Genomic DNA, 23,788 nt, shown 5'->3' with positions numbered 1-23,788 from the left:
GCCGACTATATGATACCCTTCGCCACTTTGGGTATATTCTACATATGTATCCTAACATATGTAGAATATATCTGAACCGATTTCAGGGAAACTTGCCAGAGACTAATTTATATTACATCAGTACGTTGTGTCAATCGGCCTAAATATGGACCTTTTCACGAAGCTTAGCAACATCATTCTAGACTTAATTCAGTACCCTATACCAAAATTCGTGCAAATCAAAAGATATATAGGGACTTTGGAGCACCAATTACATAAAATCGGACGAAAATATATATGGGAGCTATATCTATATCTGAACCAATTTTCACGAAACTTAGCACACGTAACTTAACTTAACACATGTAATTACGCTGTGCCAAATTTCGTGCAGATCGAAAGATATTTAGGGACTTTGGCGCACCATTTACCTTAAATCGGACGAAAATATATATGGGAGCTATATCTAAATCTGGACCCATTTCCAGGAAACTTAACACACATCATTGTAGACATAATTCATTACGCTATGTCAAATTTCGTGCAAATCAAACGATATATAGGAACATTGGTATACCATTTACATTAAATCGGACGAAAATATATATGGGAGCTATATCTAAATCTGGACCGATTTTTCCCAATTTCAATAGGGTTCGTCTTTGGGCCAAATAAGTGACCTATGCCAAATTTCATCAAATTCGGATCATAAATGCGACCGGTACTTTGTTTACAATTTAACATGGACAGTCAAACGGACGGACGGACATACATAAGTCGACTTAAATCGACCTCTGTCAATCAATGCAATATCAAAATTTATTCCGAAGCTATTAAAGTTATTATAATTCGAAATTTTATTAGAATGATTTTTACCAAGACTACCAGAGCTATAAACGGATATTTTTAAAGTCCACGTCTTTAGGTTTGAATGTGCCCGAAAAAATAAACGCCTTTCGCTTTGAAATTATTTCCTTAAACTCCATGGAAAATCCACTTTTTTACCCCGAAAGTACCGCCAAAATATAAGACCTCCTAACGGCCTTATGTTTATCGAGGAATCACTGAATGTATTTTTGCTATAGAAGACATACTGGGGTTATTTTAAATATAGAAATCGTACTGACGTCCTTCTGATTATGGAAGACCCTTCTGAACATTTAGGAAGTCTTCTGACAATAGCTCTTCCAAACATCATACGACTATAGAAGATCTACTGAATACTGTTTGATTATAGGATAACTACAGAACGTCGTCTAATCGTAGAAGCATTCCTGACCATAGAAGTTAATTCGTCGAACCATTTTTATACCCTCCGCCATGATTATACAAGACCTTCTGAAGGTTTTCTTGCTATAGATGGCATCCTAGGAATATTCTAATTATAAATGCCCTAATCCAGGAGGTCATAGGACTATAAAACATCTTTTGAATATAGAAATCCTCCAGAGTATGTATTGGCTATAGAATACTTCCTGGACGTATTCTGAATATAGAAGCTCGCCTTGTTACAGAAGAAAATACGTCTTTAAGTTCGTGGACCGATCCTCCTTTATATGAGGGTTATGTCAAAACATGGACTAATTTTGAAAAAAATATTATACTTAAAAAATCCGTACCTGGAGCTCTGTTGGTCCCTGAAAAATATTCTTGAAAATTCACGCCAAAAGCTTTTCTTGTCCATGAAAAAATATTCTTAAAAACTTACGAATATTCCTCTGAATGTTCTTGAAAAATTATTCCTTAAAAGTTCACACCTGGAGCTCTGAAGGCCATTGAAAAAATATTCTTATAAAACCCACACATGGAGTTCTGAAAATCTTTGAAAAAATATTCCTAAAAAATCCAAACATGGGGCACTGAAAAATTATTATTAAAAAACCAAGTCCTTGAAAAAATATTCTTAAAAAATTTCCTGCAAAGATTTTTTCACCCTCCGAAAATTCGGATTGCCAAATTACATAAACTTTTGTGAGAAAATGCCACAAAGAACTTAAAAATAGTGAAAATAGGGAGGAACCATACTAGATGGGAACTATGTCAAAACATGGACCTATAAAGAACCTTTTCTGAAAAGTGTTTTACTCCCTCAACTGGATTGATTTGGGTTTAAAAATCCGTCTAAAATTTTCCAAATACCGAAAATGGGGTGGAGCTTTTATATGTGAGCTATACCAAAACATATATATTTATATATATATATATATATATTTATAAAGTCCAAGCGTAAGGCTCTTATAATTACTTACTTAGTTGGCTTGTTACAGAACGGTTGTTCCATAAGCCGAGCTTAAAAAAGATTTCCAAGCGTGTCGGTCTTGTGCGCAAGTCCACCAATTTGGAAGACCACGTTCCAAGATGTTGTTGTCATCTATAGCTCTGATAATCCTTGGCCAAATATTCATTATGGCTCCGATAATACTTGGCAGAATCTTCTTTAAAAAATCAATATTCTTAATTCTTAATAAAAACTTTTTTTAAATGCACGCCTATGGTTTTGATAATCCTTGACCAAATATTCATTATTCTACGCCTCAGATACTTCTTGAAAAAATATCCTTTAAAATGCCTATAGCTCTGACAAACATTGAATAATTGCTCTTATAAAATCCAGCCAAATTACTTAAAATGTATTCTTTAAAAAATCCCCTCTCTCTTCTCTAATCCTTCTGCATGGTTGTCAACTTATCCGTTCATTTTCTTTATTCTTCTCCTCTTTTACTAAATTTGTTATTAACTATTTTTTTTCATTATTTTCCAGAGCCAACAACATCGAGGGTAGCGTAACAATGAATGGCCATGAACGTAACATTAGTGCCTTCCGTAAATTGTCTGCCTATATTATGCAGGACAATCAGCTGCACGGCAATTTGACCGTCCAAGAAGCCATGACTGTTGCCACAAATTTGAAGCTGAGCAAAAAATTCACCAAAGCCGAAAAACAATCTATGGTAAGTAAAACAAATTGTTTCCGAACATTCAAGAAGTTCCTCAAACATTTTAAATATTAGCACAAAACCACGATTTTGTTTCTTGGCAGATCTTAAAAAAATATATGTTGTCTTCCTTTTCACATTTTCGTAAAATTTTGGCACGTTCCGCTTTACTTTGGTTTAACACAAAACAATAAAAATAAGTGTTGTGTTTTCGTACAACAACAACAAATTCGTTAAATTTTTATGACAAATGTACGGAAATATTTATTATAGTCCATTTCATAATTGTAGCATGTTATGTGCTTTTTAAGTAATTTCGTTGTTTTAGGTACGCGCTCGTAGTCGCATTAACATTAAGATGAATTATCTGCACGAAAGATTTTGAAAATTTTAGTTATGGTTTAACATGTTTATTTTTCAGCATATCTCTGTCTTTTTCATGACTCATTTTGGAGAAGTTGCTGAGATGTAAAGTCTCTACTAGATAATATGCCTATAGAAACCTCTCGATTTTGTCTTTCTAGAAGATCTTCTGATTGTAAAGAATCTTCTGAAGGTTCTGATTTAAGAGAACCTGACGAAGGTCTTCCGAGTTTATAGTATATTCAGAAGGCTTTCTCATTTTAGAGAATCTCCAGAAGGTCTTCTGATTGTAGAGTATTTCCGAAAGGTTTTCTGATCTTAAAAACCCTCTCGAAGTTCTCTCTTGACGCTTTAAAAATCTAAGGCAATATCAAATACCTTCAAGAGATGGTCATCATCTTAAAGCCTTCTCCTGAGAGTTCCAAAGATCTTCTGATTTTTGACAATCACTTGAAGGTCTTCTAATTTTAGAGAACCTCACAAAAGTCTTCCGATTTTAGAGAACATCCCGATTTTTTCTGATTCTTAGAAAACCCAAAGCCTTAAAAATCCACGTTTTTGGTTCGGAAGGTCCTTAAAAAAAATCCGCGACTTTTGTTCTGATGACCCCTGAAAAAATCCAGGCTTTCAGTTCTGAAGATCCCTGAAAAATATCTTAGAAAAATCCTGGAGATTTGAAAGTCCTTAAAATATTTTTAGAAAAATCTTCGCCTGGAGATCTTAGAAAAATTCTCGCCTGAAGATCTGAAAGTTCTTAGAAAATATTTCTTTAAAAATCCCTGCCTGGAGCTTTGAAAGTACTCACGCCTATGGTTGTCCCTGCTAAATTATTCTTAAAATCCACGACAGGAACTCTACAAGTCTTTGACAAAAATCTTCTTTAAAATATCCAATCCTTATGCTCTGTATGTCTTTGAAAAATATTCTTACAAACCCCACGCCTGGTGCTCTGAAAGTCCTTAAAAAATATTCCTAAAAAATCCACGCCTTCCTAAAAATTCAAACATGCAGCTCTAAAATTTTTGAAAAAATCTTCTTTAGAAAATCCACCTCTGATATTCTGATTGTCCTTGAAAAAATATTCTTCAGAAATCCACGTTTTTGGCTCTAATGGTCTTTGAAAAATATGCTAGTGACAAATGCTGACGGTCTTCTGAATGCAGAAGAATCTCTTTTGGAGCTCACCTCAAGGTCTTCCGGCTTCAGGATCTCCAGAGAAGGCATCCGGAGGGTATTTTAACTATATATGCCCTCTTTCTGTCGTTCTGGTTATGAAATACCCTTGAGGATCTCTTGTAGGTCTTCTGATTATAGGAGGGAGAGTTTTTGACTGCCTTCTGACTATAGGAGCTCTTCTGAAAGTCTCTTGACTTTAGAAGACCTTCTGAGGGTATTTTAATTATTTGTGTCTTCTTGACGACGCTTGGGTCTTTTAATTAATCATGTCCTTCTGATGTATTTCTGATTATGAAAGGGCCTTATGAAGGATTATAGAAGATCTCCTGTGTGCCTCCTGACTATAGACGCTTTTCTGAACGTCTTTTGACTATAGGTCGTCTTTTGACCTGGTCGTATTTTGACCTGGTCGTATTTTGACTGTAGAATTTATACTGAGGGTAATCTTACTATAGAAAGCTTCCTGAGAATCTTTTCAATTATTGATGACCTCTCGACGACGTTTTGATTATGAAAGGCCCTTCTGGACTCGTTGATGATCTTCTGCAGACTGCCTGAACTAGTCTTCTGACTACGACCTCCTGAAGATCTGAATACGAGAGACTCCCGTGAGGGTCCTCTAACTGCACAAAACCATCTGAAAGCCTTCTAACCATAGAATACCTTTGGATGTTTTATTAAAATATAAGACTTCCCGATGGTCTTTATACTACAAAATCCTTTATAATTATATACCAATTTGAAATCTTTAGAAGCTCATTTAATTTTCCTAAAATTTTTCCCACTAATTCCCCCTCAAATTCTTCTTTCTTCCCATTTCAGATCGATGATATTCTTTTGACACTGAGTTTAAGTGAACATCGTAATACATTGACACGCAATCTGTCCGGCGGTCAAAAGAAACGTCTTTCAATTGCCTTAGAATTGGTCAACAATCCCCCAATCATGTTCTTCGATGAACCCACATCGGGTTTGGACAGTTCCACCTGTTTCCAATGTATCAATTTACTGAAAATGTTGGCGGAAGGTGGTCGTACTATTATTTGTACCATTCATCAACCTTCGGCTCGTCTATTTGAAATGTTCGATCAATTGTATACGTTGTCCGATGGTCAGTGTGTCTACCAGGGTAGCACCAAACAGCTTGTGCCTTTCTTGTCCACATTGAATTTGGAATGTCCCAGTTATCATAACCCGGCCAGTTACATTATTGAAGTGGCTTGCGGTGAACATGGTGATCATACACGTCGTCTGGTCGATGCCATCGGTAATGGTAGTAAAGATATTCGTTCTGCTGCCGATTATGCTGAACTGAAGGCCCGCAACGATTTGATGAAAGTGCAGAATTTGAAAGCCATCTTGGATAAAAATGATGCTGCCAATTCGACGGGTGGTAAATTTGAGGATAATTTGAAACTGAACAATGGTATTTTGAAATCGAATTTAGTCAATGATATTGCCAAAGAATCGGCAACAGCTGGTCCTGTTGTCAGCACCAATGAAAAAGGTGATGCCATGATTGAATTGGAAAAGACAGATAATTGTACCACGGCATTGTTGTCATCGGAAATTACATCGCCCGAGAGATATCCCACTTCACAATTTCATCAATTCTGGATTGTTTTGAAACGTACCTTGCTTTTCAGTTTCCGCGATTGGGTAAGTTGGAGGGGTTTGTTTTATTTTATTTACTGTGGAATGTTGTTAATTATGTTTTTGTTTTCCAGACCCTTATGTACTTGCGTTTGTTTGCCCATTTATTGGTTGGTTTCCTAATCGGTGCCTTGTACTATGATATCGGTAATGATGGTGCCAAGGTTTTGAGTAATTTGGGTTTCCTCTTCTTCAATATGTTGTTCTTGATGTACACTTCGATGACAATTACTATTTTATCATGTAAGTATACGAAGTTTAAATGTAATTTAATTGTAAATAAGGCATTTTATCAATAAAAGACCTCATGGCGGCATACTGTATATAGAATGCCCTGCTGAAGATCTTCCGGCTTGAAAGACGTTTCAGCACATCCTGAAAGTATTTTGACTATAAAATACATCTTGGCGGCCTTCTTACTATAGAAAACATCCTGAGTATATTTTATCTATGAAGACCTCCTTAATTTCGCAGTACTTTTATATGACATCCTTAAGATCTTCTGATTATAGAAGAGTCTCTGACGGCCTTCTTACATTAAAAAAATCGTGACCATAAACTGGCATCAATGTAGTCCAATTGCCAGGAAGTATCATTTTAATTGAAAATGTTTTCAGAACCATTAAAACACCTAATGTGAAGTGGTTCCCCATGTCAGAATATTGACTTAGAGCCAGTTTCTGTACAATTCACGCTGTTATTGGATTTTTATTTTATTTTGCAAATTGATGTTTAACCATCCGAGTACCTAAAATGTCGAATTGCGTCTAGGTCATTTACCCTTCAAAGGTGAAATAAAATCCACAAAGAAAAAGATATAAAAACCCTAAAATGTGTCGAAAGCTGCATGTACTCATGTTAAAAATTTTCAGATAATATGAGGTTCTCTGATAACCCGATATATCATAAATTTCAGGAGCTTATGTTAGGTAATGTGTCTAAGACTTTAAAAAACTGAAATGAGGCGAGATATAGAAGTCCTCATGAATGTCTTCTGACTATGAAAGATGCTCCGGGTCCTCCTGAAAGCCTTCTGCCTATATGAGACGTTCTTAGGGTCTTCTAACTATGCAAGACATCCAGAGGGTATTTTAACTACACAAGTCCTCCTAACACCTTTTGCATATAAAAGATTCCCTGAACGTCTTCTGACTATTAGCAGTGCTTCAGATCCTTTCTGAGAATCTTCTTACTGTCGAACACACCCTGAGGGTTTTTGAACTATGTATGTCCTCCTGATGACTTTCTGGTTATAAAAGTCTCTCAGGACGCTTTGGAGGTCCGCTGATTATAGAAGAGCTTCTGACGGCCTTTTGACTATAGAAGCTCTTCTGAACGTCTATAGAGTACATCCTGAGGGTCTTTTAATTATTTATGTTCTCCTGAGAAAAAATCTTAAAAAATCCACGCCTAGGGTTCTGATGTTACAAAATATTCTTAAAAAATCCACGCTTTGGGTTCTGACGGTCCTTAAGAAATAATCTATAAAAATGGACGCCTCGGGTTCCAATGATTCTGATGGTCCTTGACAAAATATTCTATAAAAATCTAAGCCTCGGGTTCTAATTACTCTGATGTTCCTTGGTAATAATATTCTTTAAAATCCACGTCTTGGGATCTGATCGATCTTGGTAAAAATATTCTATAAAAATCCAAATCTTGGCTTCTGACGGCCCTTTAAAAAACATTCTTTAAAAATCCACGTCTTGGGATCTGATCGTTCTTGGTAAAAATATTCTTTAAAAATGCACGCCTTGGGTTCTGATGGTCCTTGGTAAAAATTCACACCTTGATTTCTGATGTCCTTGGTAAAATTTTCTTCAAAATTCACGCCTTGGGTTTCAAAAAAAGGCATGACTTTAAATCTGATAGAAAAAATCTTCGTAAAAACTACAATCCACAGGTTCGGATGATCCTTACAAAATATCTCAAAAATCCACGCCTTTGGTTCAGATTGTTTAAAAAAAATCCAATCCTTTGACGGCCCTTGAACAAATATTCGTAGAAATATGATCTGATGGTTCTTGGAAAATCCAAGACTATGGGTCTGATGATCCTTATAAAAATATTTTGAACGTCTTCTGAACATGGAGGACCCTTTAAACCTCCTTGAAGTGTTCGGCCATAGAATAGCCACAAGGACGTCTTGCTATGGGAGATATTATGAATATGTTCTGACTGAATGGCATATAAAAGTCTTCTGACTAAGAGCCTTCAGAATTTCCTGTTGATATTATAATCATAGAAGAACCAAGGAGTGGTTATAGAAGTCATCCTAATCGTCTTCTGACTCTAGAGACACCCTTCAGTCCTCATGAAGGTATTTTATCTATTAAAGACCCTTCAGAACCTCTGAGAAGGACCTTTAATTAAATATTTTCTACAAATTATTTATTTGCGACTTTATTGCCTCAAGGGCCGTCTGGATAAAAGTTTAATCAAATTCTTTTGTCGTACTTCGAACACAGAAGTGACAGAGGGACGTTTGATCATAAACATCTTATGAGCAGAAAAAAATATCCGAAAAGGCCTTCTGACTATGAGTGAAGGTATTTTATCTATTAAAGACCCTTCAGAACATCTGAGAAGGACCTTTAATGAATTATTTTCTACAAATTAATCAAATTAATGCGACTTTATTGCCCCAAGGGCCGTCTGGATAACGACTTCTGACTATAAAGGTTTAATCAAATTCTTTTGGACGTACTTCGAACACAGAAGTGACAGAGGGACGTCTGATCATAAACATCTTCTGAGTATAAAAAGCATCCGAAAAGGCCTTCTGACTATGAGAGGCCCTTATGGATATCCTAAAGTTTATCTGAGTATATAAAAAACCTCCTAAAAGTATTTTATGTGTATAAGTGTATTCAGGACGTCATATGAGGGTAATCTCTCTCATACTTCCTCACGACTTTAAGGTGTTTCTTAATACAAAGGAATTCTCTCTCGGTGATCAAGTTGGGGGGGGGGGGGGGTCATTGTTAAGCCGATAAGCCTTACTATCCAATACTTCTTTGGGTTTGATAATTTACATCCTGGAGGCAACAGCGAGGAGTTGTCTTTGGAACATCTACCAGTGACTCCTTTCATATCAGTTGCAGTCAGTCTCATAGGCATTGAGTTTCGGCTAAAGTCGACACACAGTCAGTAGTTTTCACCTTGAAGGAGCCCATATCATCAGCGAACATACTCGTCTGTCATATCGACTAAAGGCTAAAGAGCTGATGACATTCTTCTCTTCTGGAGGGCTCTCATGACTTAGGTGGGAACTGACACAATAAAATGTTACACGGAGAAGGAAATGCGGCCAAAGAATGAACATAGCTGTTCTAAGGATGATCGGGTCGAATATTATGTGTGAAAAACTCTCAGACCATAAGATCATTCGGACTAAGTAATTTCCTCCGACACCCTTCTATTAGACCCGCTGACTGTTGCAGTTACCCAATAAATAAATTGGACTTTCCACTATCCACAAATAGTGCACATGTCCAATAGCATTTCGGTATGCCCTCGCTCAAGAGTATAGACTTAATAGCGCTTCGACAGTCTTATTATGATTAAATTCGCGAGCGGATATGCAGGACTATTCTCACATGTTTGAATTTTTAGTTGAATTCCAAACTTATAGGTCTTGAAACGGAGACTGAAATACAACACTTATTCCAACGATGTAAAAGTCAAGCTGTGGTCTACAAACATAGTCTTAACATTTATTATCTCAAACTCTAGCCCAAGTATCTTTAAAAATATTATTCACAATAACATTACTCTGCATGTTCTCTCATTTCAGTCCCTCTCGAAATGCCTGTATTGCTAAAGGAAAACTTTAATCGATGGTATTCGTTGAAATCGTACTATTTGGCTATATCCGTGGCGGATATACCATTCCAGGTAAGTTGAAAATGCCTTATTTAAAATTTGAAATTTTTTTAAAATATTAAAACCCTGTTTCCCCCCACAGGCTATTTTCTGTACCATCTATGTGGCAATTGTCTATTATTTCACCTCACAGCCGTGGGAGTTGTTCCGTTTTGCAATGTTCTTGGGCGCATGTCTGATGATCTCATTTGTTGCACAGTCCGTGGGTTTGGTTGTTGGTGCTGCTATGAATGTACAAAACGGTGTATTCTTGGCCCCTGTAATGTCGGTGCCATTCTTGCTCTTCTCCGGCTTCTTTGTATCGTTTGATGCCATCCCCGTGTACTTGAGATGGATCACCTATTTGTCATACATCCGTTATGGTTTCGAAGGTACTGCCTTGGCTACCTATGGTTTTGGTCGCGAGAAATTGAAGTGCCATCAGACCTATTGTCATTTCAAATCACCCATGACCACTTTGGAGGAATTGGATATGGTTAATGCCAGCTACACGTTGGATATTGTTGCTTTGGTCGTGATCTTTGTGGTGCTGAGACTTTCGGCATATCTCTTCTTGAAATGGAAGTTGAAGACAGCACGCTAAGATGGATGCGGATCGGAAAATTGGATGTATGCGATTTTAGAAGAATTTAAATTTTACATTTTTTACATCAACAAAACAAAAAAGTAGTGGAAAAGAAAGGGGATTATTGTATTTTCTTTTTTTATGTAAAATGAAGATAAAAAAGTTTTACTTTACTTGTTACAACTAGTATGTAAGATATCCAAGAAAACAAAAACAAATTCTTTGTCTTTTCAAAAGCCAAAACGTGATTAAACGTGATTTATATACTTTTTTTTAAATTATTAAAAGAACAAATTTTTATTTGAAAACAAAACACACAAACACAAAAGTTTTTATTAAAAAACAAAATTACCAAAAACAAAACAACAAAATAAATATACCAAAATATGCCTTAAAAGCTATTAACGGTGGCCGAGAAGAACAAAAACATTCCGTTACCACAAATGTTCTACAATAACAAAGACAATGCTCTCTACTTACTCTAGCAGGATTCCACATTGTTTCGCCACACACACAGCAGGGATCATTACCCTCATACATCCTCGAAATCCCTTGGCATGGTATTTTGTTGTCTATCGATGATAAATTATTCCTTTCTTCCCGTTTAGTCTTTAAGTATTGATTCATATTTTATTTTTATTGGTTAAAAGAAGTTCTGTTTTTTATATAAGTTCTATAATTTGATTATTTATATTTTCTGTCATAGGGGAACAAATCTTGTCTTTTCTTTCGTTTGTAATTTTAAGCTTGATGCTTAAAAAACGATCATCAATTTATACGAAAGTCGCTTAATTCGACTCAAATACACACCAAACGAATTCCTCCTCCCATTTATGTATATATGTGAAACAAATAAGAATGTAGTATTTGTAAAATGTGAATAAAATTTATATATATTTTTTATAAATAAATATATACTACCTTTTTGTGGAAAATTAATGTACTGTTATTACAGAAGGTCCTCAATAGGGATAGGGATTTTCAAATCGATAAAATATTTTAACGACAAAGTAATCAATATTTCGATTAAATTTGGGATGAAGGATGAGCGGATTTCGGATTAATAGTAGCTTCACTCGAAGACTAGCGAACCATTGTGTTTCTTCAGAAAAATATAATTAGAATGAAATAGAAGACGGAAGGAGAGATAGAGGTAAATGAGGTTTGGAACTCAGCCATGACCATTTTTAAGCAAAACTGTAAATGTCGAGATAAGGGTCAGAGAAGATTTGTGATCAAATTTAGAGTAGCCTGACGAGTATTTCTTTATATTACAAAATATGGCTGAAATCACCAATTCTATTTCCTTTCTGGCAAGAATAAAGTACTATTAGACATTTTATATATTTTCCACGGCAACACGAGGCCAAGGGTTGGTCCAGAGTTCTTGGCTTTCGGAGCTACTTTATTCAAGATAGGTAGATAGGGCGTTGGTATTTTACGCTTCGTGGGGAACAGTATTAATTCAGACTTCCTGAAATTAAATCCAAGGCCTTTATGTGTGTGTACATAACGACATATATTGTCGGGATCCTCGTAAGACACGATTCGCTCCAAATTCTTCAACTTTCGCCTTCCGAATTGCATCAGCAATGATGGCATCTTTGCAACAGGTTAATGTTCCTCCGTCGATACCATCGTCTCCATTGTCATAGACTGTCAGAAGGTTTTGGTTTCCTTTGGAACAGCCTCCACTGAAGTTGCCGTAGATGCTGCGAGCACGTACCTGAGATAGAAATTCTGTATATTTTGGCATATTTAACAAGTCTATGCAGCCATGGGCGGATAGTCCCATTCGTACATCCTCACAACATTTAAGTGTTTTCTTATCCGATGGAGTTTGGGCTCTGGTCGGTATATCTTTGCCAGTATCGAATTGCCCTTCAATGTGCATTTCTGTTTCTTTGAAAGGAGTCGACAGCGAGTAACTTTCAAGCACCCATTGTGACTCCTTTCAGTCGGAAATATTCATATTCAATCAAGCTGAGGAGTGACTCACTCTGTCAATGTTAGATTGTCGTGTAATAATCAATACAGTTCGACCCTTGGATTTATAAAACGAATTTGGCTCCAATAGATAAATCAGTAACCCTACGTTTCTAGGCTCCTATCCTGAAGAATGGCACCCTAACTTTGGTTACAAAATCTCGGTCTACCAGTGTTCTATAGTCTGCAGTGTTTTTGAAGATGGTCATGTTGGGCGCCACAACAAGAATTAGGCATATTTAACAAATCCTTGTCATGGTAAGGATGTAAGGACTCTTGCGATGTTTTAAAGGAAGATGTCCAAAGCAGCCACACCAACATCAGCCGAATAAGTTTTTGGGTTTAATTTAAAGTTACAGAATCCATATGCCACTGATTAAAAAGAAGAAGGACATGATGTCGACCATGGTATGGACTTGGAAAAATAGAACAAGGTATAATTGTGGCGCACAACATAACCCTGTTCATAATACACCAAAATCAGAGAGTCGTCGTTCAGGGTCGGCGCCTAGGTACCTATGGTTAGTGATTAATACAAGGGAGACAAATTCGCCTCATAATTCCAAGGGTCATGATGTAGACCATGGCATGACATCCTTACCATGGCGCCCAACATAACCTTAGTCAAATACCTTGCCAACTATACAACACTGGTGAATCGTGGTTTTATAACCCACAAAATTAGAGTAATTTATCAGGGTAGGATTACTGAATTATTTAAGGGAGCCAAATTCGTCTCATAAATTAAGGGTCAATCTGTATTTATTAAATGAATCGCATGTGTAGACGATGGCATAACATCCTTGCCCCATGAAAAAACAAAAACCGAATTCAAGTCATGGCGCCCAACATGACCCCGTTCACATACACTGCAACCCATAGAACACGTTTAGACCCATATTTTATAACACCCCAAAATTAGGGAGCAATCTTTCAGGGTAGGAGATTGGAATCCAAATTCGTCTCATAAATTAAAGGTTCATTCTGTATTGGACGGAAGCATTGATTATATGAACTATCAAAATTTGAATTAGTGGCAACACTAAAATCTTTTTAGAGCATACTTTCAGGCGCTTAAATATCTGATGAACTACATTATGATGTTCATAATTAATATTATGTTCATCATTCAAATCCGATATGGAAAGTAAGAAATCCAAAAAAGAAGGTAAACATATTGAAAAGTGGATGGATGGGCCCCAAAAACCAATAGTTTCATATAACGATACCGCCCCATTTTCGGTATTTTAAAGGCCCGGGGTTTTGAAACATACATACACACATCTATTGAGAAAATTATCAATATAGATCCAAGTTTTAACATACTTACTTACTTAGCTGGCTTGTGACAGAACTTTCATCCCATAAGACGATTTTAAAAAAGATTACCAGGCGCGTCGGTTTTTTGCGCCGTTTTTCCAATTTGAAAGACATTGTCGAACATGGGTTTTCACTTGATCATTCCATCTAATTCGTAGCCTTCCGTTTCTGCGTGAACCATCAGCTAGTTCGCTTTTATATACTTTTCTCAAAAACATGACCTAGCCCACGTAGTCGCTGCAGCTCGATACGACTGACAATGTCGATGTCCGAGAATAGCTGGTAAAATTCATGGTTCATTTGACGGCGATATTCACCATCAACTCAGATCCGTCCATAGATCTTTCGGAGAATTTTTCTCTCAAACACTCCAAGAGCTGCATCATCTGCTTGCGCAAGTGCTTCAGATCCATATAACGGCACGGGTAGTATTAGCGTCTTGTAGAGTGTGAGTTTGGTCTTGCGGGAGGTGGCCTTATTTTTAAACTGCTTACTTGAACATAGTAGCATCTGTTGGCCAACACTATCATTCTCCGAATTTCCAAACTGATGTCACTAGTTTTATTTATGGCGGTAGTAAGGTATATAAAATCTTTGACTACCTCGAAGCAGTAGTTCTCAAGTTCCACAGTTGGTCCGAGTCTACTGGACGTCTTGCGCGTTGATATCATCAGTTTGGTCTTCTCGCCGTTTTCTGCCAGATCCTTCTCAAGTTCCAAGTTTTAACAGAGTCCCAATATATTTGATGCAGTCATTTTCGGCGTTCTGAAGGTTTTGGCCGTATTTTCCCCACCAATTCCCAGCTGTAAATTAGCTGAACATGTTCTATATATGTTCCTGTTTTGACACATCTCACATTTAAAGATCCCGCCCAATTTTCGGTATTTTGAAGGTTTCAGTCCCATTTTCTTAAAGATAATTTCTGATATCTGCAAACCAATGGATCACGCCTCGTTTCGGAATATTGGAGGTTTTTGCAGCATGTCCCCTCCAATGTGGCTGTTATGCGGAACTTCGGGTTATCAGATATACTGTCAGATTTACAATGATATGTAAAGGATCCAATATTTTACATTTGAGACATTTTATTCATAAAAGTGCTCAGGTGTAACCACATATTGTTGTTGGTTTTCCAAAAACGCTTTTTGGAAATATAAAGATGTTTTTGGACGGGTTCACAGGCTGCGAATAATGTCCCAGCAAAATGCATCGGGTAGCTGGGCATTAAATATACAGAAGCTTCTAAAATCGTAGAGGCTTTAATGGCGCCCAAATAACAAAGGTCTAAAAGTCACTTCACAACTACAACTTGTTAGGTTAGGTCCAACGTGAGAAGGACATACACATAAGCCATATGAGGCCTGTTGTGCGCTCTAGAAGTGCGGAGAAAGTTCAAATCAAGAATTAGTGAAAGTGTATATTATAAAGAAAAACATTTGGGTTTGATTCCCTATGAATCTAGGAATTCCGTGTTTCTGCGAACTCCTTCAATCTATTCCATTCACACCCCCTCAGATCGCTTAGTCCGTGAAGAGTGTCATTTCCCAAGAATTGTCTCCGAAGGCATGTAAATGCTGGCCAATGGCACAGGAAATGTTCCAGCGTTTCACTGTCTTCCCCATACGCTCTGCACTCGATACTTCCTTTGCATCCAATCTTGAGTAGATGTACTTCAGGCCGAGGTGTCCCGTCAGAATACCCGTAAGTCGGGTATTTCGGTACCCGGTTCTTCGATAAAAAGTCTCAATCTAGTTTTTCCTCCTAATCGGGAGCCATCTGTGTAGCAACAGTTACCAGGCGGCATCTGAACTAGTGTTCCGCTATTCCATTGTTCTCTATCTGGTATTATAGTTTCGCACCGTGTCACTACTCTCGTTTCAGGTATACGGTCTGAATCAAAGTTGTTGAATGTCGACTCAGTAGTTGCCTTTAAAATGTTTTTGTGCGGTGCGGACAATAGACGCGTATGTTAAAATTGGTCTAATAACACTTCGATAGATCCCGTGTATCATCTTTGGATTGAAACCCCATATAGAGCCTACGGCTCTTCACAGAATCACCAGCATCTTTGGGCCTTGTCAGCCCTTTGCTGTATGTGGTCTTTCCATTTAAGTTTCTTGTCTAAAATTTGATATGGCTATCTTCTTGTTTTGGAAGATGGGCTCTTCGTACTAACCTATTTTTGTCTTTCTAGTAAAAAGACATATCTCCGTTTTGTCCGGATTTACGTTTAAGCCCCTCAGTTTTGCCCAATCGTATGCGATTTTTAGCACCGTTTCGGCTTTCCTGCATAGTAAGTTTGGATTCTTTCCGCTAAGAAGTATTATAACGTCATCTGCATAACAGACTGGTTCAAATCCTTCGTCGGTTAAGTTCCTTAAGAGTCCGTTTATGGTAGTTACCCACAGGAGCGGTGACAAAATCCCTCCCTGTGGTGTTCCCTGACCTACTTTGTCTCTGATTGTTATATCATGTATGCTACAGCTTATCCATCTATTCCTTAGCATATAGTTAACCCAGTCTATGATTGTCCGGTCCACTTGGAAGGTATCTAAGGATTGGATAAGCGTATTAGTGCTGACATTGCTGAAGGCTCCTTGAATGTCAATGCATACCGTTAAGGTATACATCTTCCCAGCGAAGGTGCCCTTAATATAGTGTACTACCTCATGTAAAGCGGTTTCCACTTTACATACACATGTTGTTTGTATTTCAGCGTATCAAACTGTTCTTTATCATGGTGTCGACTTGTTAAATAATGTCAATTTTCCCACTAATAAATCAGAGTTGGTCGCCTACTAAGGGATTAAGACATGAATGTTATTGGACAGGTTGCGGATAACATAAAGCTAAGTAAAATGCATTTGAGACAGGAGGAAACGATCAAATGTCTATGATCCCAAAATTGTCGAAGCATAAATGGCGCCCAAATAATCAATTCTATATAACCATTTCTATAATATTGTTTTAAATTAAAAACAACACACAATTTATTTCATATTTAAGCTATTGGCTTCCAGTTATCAAACTCATCGTTTCCTACCTAACAATCTGAGAATATGTGGAGACTTAATTCTTTTTGCAACGTGCTTTTTCTTCATACAGATTTCCCAATTTACTTAGTTAGTCGAAGTCATGTTAAAAGGAAATTAATGTTGTAATTGTAATGGCAGTAATTAAAATCGATTTCATTAAGCAAAAACATAAGAAAATATCTTAACCTAAAACATTACCCAACAAATTAAAAACCCAAAAATGACTTCACCAAAATGACCGGATGCAGTTTAAAAGTAATTCGCCAGACTTGACAAAGAATGGCCAAAAGAGGTGCAAATCACTGAGCAGCAACCAAATGGCTAAGCTTTACTCCTATGACAACCATAACGCGACTGCTGCTGCTACTACTGCCGCGGACCAGAACAAATGATCGTCAAACTCAACGCCAGAACTGCGCAATCAACTTCATTCAGAAACTAGGAAGAAAAACAACAACAAAAATAAATTTTATCTCGACGATATGAATTTCGTTTAATGTTGTTGCTTTTATTTTTTTGCGAAAATTATGATCCGAGTTGAAAATAAAAAATAACATGGAAACTTGATTTGCTTGGAAAAACTGTTATCTCATGATGACTGGATGGATTGACTGTTAAACTGACTGACTACCAGCTAACTGATGAACTGATTGAATTTAGTGACTCTCGTCGCTAAGATATAAATCGTATGACTTTATGAATTATTCCTCGGTGATATCAGAGCATCGCTCGTAGCAAATAAGGCCAAAAAGGGCAAATAAATTCAGATTAGAAAAATAAAAACATCTGTATGGAAAAAACAATAATAACAAGATTTGTAATTGAGTAATAATTTGGATATGGAATGGCATATGGAAATATTCGTGTATGTTTATATGTACATGCCATTCATTGTACATATGTAAACTGGTGAAGGGAATTTTATGTCTTTTGTCGGATGGAATGGAATTTATTTGAAATGTATTCTAATGAAAAACAAAAAAAAAACGGCAGTGAGCAAAGGCTATTGCCGAACGGGCCCCACCATGTACATAACTATCTGCTGATTTGAACCGTTTGCGAGCAAAAATTGAATCGCAGTAAGTAGGGGTCATTTCACACCCTATACAACTCCCATTGCCAGTCTCAATAACACATACAATGTCTGTCTTGCCATTTTTTACAGGCATAGCTCGAAAGGTTAAATTTTTATTTATTATTTCAAAAAATTTCACTTAAAAAAATTAATAAAAAACAAGTGAAACCAGTAAGAAAGGACAAAGCCGGTCAGGATTTATTATATCACACACCACTTTGGGTGCTTATTATACCCTACACACTATACACTAAGGCTCCTAGAGTTTGTATCTCCCCCATATTTTAGCATACCGATAGTCATATCTCAACTAGCCGAGCCGATATAGACATGTTTGTCCGTCCGTCCGTCTGTCCATTATAATTTGTAAACCCGATACAGGCCACAGTTATGGGCCAATTTTGCATACAGGACGTGTTCTGGTCCTATAGTTTTTGGTAATGATCTGTTAATATTTAGGTTATGCAATGGATCGAATACTACCATTATGACCTGAACATTTTTGATGAAATCGGTCAATTTTTAGCGGGTCAAATGGAATGTGAAAAAATTATAAAATTTGTATTCTGTGACGTATAGAGGCCATTGTTGGGAAACTATACGAATAGTGTCAAATTTCATATTATTCCAGTAAAAAACGCAACCTCTTTGTTTTCTAAACCGTATACACCTTATCGAAATCCGTTTCGTAAATTGAAAAGTAGATGTGTAAAGAACAGTCTGTCTGTAAGCGTTTTGGCCAAAAAAATCATAATAAAACCAGTGAGCGGAGAAGTATAGTCGGACGGGGCCGACCATATGATACCCTACACAACTACCACGGAACTCTAACTTTTGCGTATGTTTATTTCGAGCCTGATCAATATTTCGTGATATTTGCACCCTCTTGACCGATTAGAGATCAACAGCACCTCTTCCTTACAAATACATATGTTCCGAATATCCCAATATTCTTTACAATTCTTGTCCAGATTCTCATTACTTGTCCAGATTCACTTCACCGTGTGTTGTGTTGTGATTTTCGGTTTTGTAGTCTATAGGTCGACTCGAAAAAATACAAAAAATTTAGTTTTGGGTCCACTTCATCCCAAATTGTTAATCTGATCATCACAGAAAAGTATAGGCGTTGTCCTTGACCATACCTGGATCCTCAAGGAAAATTTCAAAGCGATGAGCGCTATATTTCCCTCCTCTATTGTGGTAATATGTTACTAAATAATATATGAATACGTAAGCTCCTGAAAATATTTACGTGTAACTCCCACATCCGAGTACACACGACTCTATAATTGGTATCAATTTAAAGGTGAACCACTCCTCTTGGATATACTATCAACTTCTTGAGTCTTTATCCTTCAGGAGTAAATATATATGCCATAGAATACAATTTTTTCATTTTTCACACAAAAGTCAGGGTCCATTTGACCCGCTAAATATTGACCGATCTTTATAAAAACAGGCATGCTTATTCTTTGGCCCTATCCCCTTCTCCATGCAAAAATTCGCGATGTTTGGGCCATAATTGCGGCCTCTGGAGCGACCAGAAAAACCGACAAAAATTAAGTATTTGTTCCATTTCATCCCCTAAATATAAACCGATCTTTATCAAAAACAATAGGGGTCTTCATTGGCCAGAACCCATCCTACATGCAAAATTTCGTGAAGATTGGTCCATAACTGTGGCCTGTATCGTGTTTACAAATTATAATGGACAAACGGACAGACGGACGGACACACATGTCTAGATCGACTCAGCTAGTCGAGATATGACGATCGGTATACTTAAAGGTGGGTCTAGGACCAATATTTCGCGGTGTTACAAACTCTTGGGGCTGCACAAAGCTATAATACCCTGACAACATAGTTGTGTAGGGTATAAAAATCGATGATAGGGATTTTGAGGAAAATAAATTGGTACTACCATACATACATTTTATCTAAACACTGCACAAATCAGGTCTATAGGTCCACCCGTTCTGGTACTCCCTCACACAGTCCCAACAATACGATATTTCCACATCGTATTATTTTAGTCCCACCAATATTAAATGCAAGGATGTGTTAAATCGGTATACTCCTTCAGGAATCTCCCCTGAAGTGGTACCCATTTAACAAAACAAATTTATTTAATATGATGTATCAGATTGGATCTAAACGCCTATCGAGTCTAGAAATGAAGATGACCATAGTGCTTCAGAAGTGGAGTTATGCATATGAATCCGAAACAAAACATCATTTGACCATGGAAGGAACAAATCGTTGTTTGAACATGGTAAGGCGGACAATTTTAAGTATCACCCCCTAATTTGATTGTGGAAAGTCTTCGGAAGAATCAATGCACACCATGATAATGCGAGCTCTCACAAAACGGTTAAAAGACGCGCCTCCTTGACCTGCTAAAACGACCGCCGTCATATTTCCTCACATAAAAACCAGTAAGGAAAGTAGTAAAGTCGGGCTGGGCCGACTATATGATACCCTTCACTACACACATCTTTCTAGACTTAATTCAGTACCCTATGCCAAATTTTGTGCTAATCGAAGGATATATATAGGGACATTGGTGCATCATTTACATAAAATCGGACGAAAATATATGGGAGCTAAATCTGAACACATTTTCTCAAAATTGAACACATTATGCCAAATTTCGCGCAAATCGAAGTATATATAGAGACTTTGGTACACCATTTACCTTAAATCGGACGAATATATATGTGGGAACTACATTCAAATGTGAACCGATTTTCAGGAAACTTGACACACATCATTCTAGACCTAATTCATTACGCTGTGAAAAATTTTTTGCAAATCGAAAGATATATAGCGACTTTGGTACAACTTTTACCCTTAATCGGACGAAAATATATATGGGAGCTATATCCAAATCTGAACCGATTTTCAGGAAACTTGGCACACATCTTCTAGACCTAATTCATTACGCTGTACCAAATTTCGTGCAAATCGAAAGATATATAGGGACCGTTTACATTAAATCGGTTAAATATATATATGGGAGCTATATCTAAATCTGAACCGATTTTTCCCAATTTCAATAGGGTTTGTCCTTGAACCAAAAAAGTGACCTATGCCAAATTTCATCCAATTCGGATCATAAATGCGACCTGTACTTTGTTTACAATATAACATAAATAGACGGACGGACAGACAGACGGACATCTGTAAATCGACTCAGAAAATGATTCTATGCATATTCTCAAAAGGAACCATGTGTCTATCTCGTTTCCTTTTGCCTGTTACAAACATATGAATAAAGACCATGTACCACAGAGTGGTGAAGGGTACAAAAACAAGTCAGAACCACTTTCAATTCGGGGGTGTGGAACTTTTTATTACGAAAAATTACGTGTGAAAAATGCGTCTAAATCGGACAAATATTGGCAGTATGGAGCTCCATTTACATAAAATCGGACGAAACTATACATGGGAGCTATATGCAAATCTGAACCGAGTTTCTCCAATTTCAACAGGGTTTGTCCTTGGGCCAAATAAATGACCTGTTCCAAATGTCATAGGGAACATACAAAAAAGTGGATCCATACCGACAATTTTATCGAGCGATTTTTGTAAACCATAATACAAATTTTCACAAATTTTTAATGGAGATTTTTTCCTAAAATCTCAATATATTGATAACGCAAGGCTGGGTTGAACATGTGTATGAAATCCTCAAAATATTCCAATTTAGAGGACTATGTTATATGAGGCTCTATCTAAAGTGGGGCCAATATTGATTACATAGTGTATATAATAGCGAGTATTTGTAGTTATTATATGAAAGGACATGTGCTTTATTAAGGGTCGTTATAACTTAATCCCGAACATAATAATTTAGTTCTGTATCTCAATACCTTCCTTCATGACTAAATATTAAAAATTCCGAAAATCGAAAGACAATCATGGTCGCTACTCCTAAATGCGGGTCGATATATTTCCTTGTCGAACCTGAATACCTACTTTTTTATCTCGATATCCTCCGAAGGTAAAATGATAACAAAAGATGGCCAAATCGTCTTAAAATTCCATGCTTTTTATAGTATAAACTGACAATTTCCTGTACAGAACATCCTCCATACTCCGGTGGAATACGCATATATGAGGACAACCCCAACAAACGGTACAAACCAAGTAAATATCTATACTAATAAATAGTAAAGTGATTTAACAATCTGACTGATTTAACAATCTAAAATCTTGAAATTTTGGGCGAGGGTCACTCGTGGTCCAAAGGTGACAGATAAGGCTGGGTTTTTGGAAATGCGTACTAGAACGGTACGAAAAGTACTAAAAAGTACTAAATATGATACCATTTGTATTTGGCGAACCGGTAGAACTATAACTCTGAAATTTGGATTGGTTGTCGATGATGGAGTGTAGGATAGGTGTAGCAAAGGGTTTTTGGAAATTCGAACTATAACTATCCCAAAAATTACTAAAATGTACTTAATTTGGTACAAATTCGTAGCATGTGAATGGATAGAGCTAAAAACTTGAAATGTGGAATGCGAATTAGGATTGAGATGTAGAGTCTATTTAAGGTGATGTACGAAAATTACTATTTGGTACTATATTTGGTACAAATTTAATCTATAGTAATAAAAGAGTAAAGTGATTGACTGACTGATTTAACGATTCATCAACGCCCAGAAGAAACAGCTAAAGCTAGAATCCTAAAATTTTAGGTGAGTGTCACTCTTGGTCCAAATGCTACAGATAAGGCTGGGTTTTTGAAAATTCGTACTAGAACGGTACGAAAAGTACTAAAAAGTATTTGGCGAACCAGTAGAGCTATAACTCTGAAATTTGGATTGGTGGTCGCTGATGGAGTGTAGGAAATGGTTTTGGAAATTCGAACTATAACTATCCGAAAAGTACTAAAATGTACTTAATTTGGTACAAATTCGTAGCATGTGAATGGATAGAGCTAAAAACTTGAAATGTGGAATGCGAATTAGGATTGAGATGTAGAGTCTATTTAAGATGATGGTTTTGAAAGCGTGTACTCATGTGTACGAAAATTACTATTTGGTACTATATTTGGTACAAATTTAATCTATAGTAATAAAAGAGTAATGTGATTGACTGACTGACTGAATTAACGATTCATCAACGCAAAGACGTAACGGCTAAAGCTAAAATCTTGAAATTTTAGGTGAGTGTCACTCTTGGTACAAATGTGACAGATAAAGCTGGGTTTTTGGAAATTCGTACTAGAACGGTACGAAAAGTACTAAAAAGTATTTGGCGAACAAGTAGAGCTATAACTCTGAAATTTGGATTGAGGGGCACTGATGGAGTGTAGAATAGATGTAGCAAAGGACTTTTTGGAAATTCGAACTATAAGTATCCAAAAAGTACTGAAATGTACTAAATTTGGTACAATTTCGTAGCATTTGAATGGATTGAGCTAAAAACTTGATATTTGGAATGCAAATTAAGGTTGAGAAGTATGGTCAATATGAGGAGAGTTTGGAAAGCGTTTACTCATGTGTACGGTAATATATTTGGTACAAATTTGATTTGGATGTACAAATCGAGATGGAATTGAAAGTAAGAATACCGTCGGAGTGTAGGATAGGGATATGTACGTAGTTTTGGAAATTTCTTTCTTTTTCTGAAACTTTTTTTGGAAATTTTTTCTTATGTGTACGAAAAGTACTAAATCGTACTATAATTGGTAAATTTGGATTTGGGTCAGGATTCAGTTTAACAAATTAATACTTATGGGTACTAAATGCTACTAAATTTGGTACAATTTTATTTTAGGTGAACCAATAGAGCTAAGAAGTGGGTT

At 36.7% G+C, this 23,788-nt stretch overlaps 2 protein-coding genes across 2 annotated transcripts in view; both read left to right on the top strand.

Moving 5' to 3' along the window:
- Positions 1–10,608, top strand: part of LOC133330038 (ATP-binding cassette sub-family G member 1-like) — a 41,085-nt gene extending 30,477 nt beyond the window's left edge. Inside the window, exons 3-7 of the mRNA XM_061538516.1 lie at positions 2,741–2,930; positions 5,277–6,113; positions 6,182–6,350; positions 9,904–10,004; positions 10,075–10,608. Coding sequence (XP_061394500.1) covers positions 2,741–2,930; positions 5,277–6,113; positions 6,182–6,350; positions 9,904–10,004; positions 10,075–10,575 — 1,798 coding nt within the window. The 3' untranslated portion in view covers positions 10,576–10,608. The remainder of the gene's footprint in view (positions 1–2,740; positions 2,931–5,276; positions 6,114–6,181; positions 6,351–9,903; positions 10,005–10,074) is intronic.
- Positions 10,609–13,411: 2,803 nt separating this feature from the next.
- The window catches only part of LOC133330011 (ATP-binding cassette subfamily G member 4), a 160,676-nt gene continuing 150,299 nt past the window's right edge, over positions 13,412–23,788 (top strand). The window contains exon 1 of the mRNA XM_061538471.1: positions 13,412–13,430. The gene's annotated coding sequence lies outside the window, so the exon portion shown is untranslated. The remainder of the gene's footprint in view (positions 13,431–23,788) is intronic.

The sequence above is a fragment of the Musca vetustissima genome, unplaced genomic scaffold (assembly GCF_032173495.1).
Source record: "Musca vetustissima isolate MV318-11 ecotype Yass unplaced genomic scaffold, APGP_CSIRO_Mvet_v1 utg2798, whole genome shotgun sequence".
In the NCBI taxonomy this organism is placed as follows: Eukaryota; Metazoa; Arthropoda; class Insecta; order Diptera; family Muscidae; genus Musca; species Musca vetustissima.
Note: the sequence above shows the minus strand (reverse complement) of the source record. Positions and strands in the feature narration are given on the sequence as shown.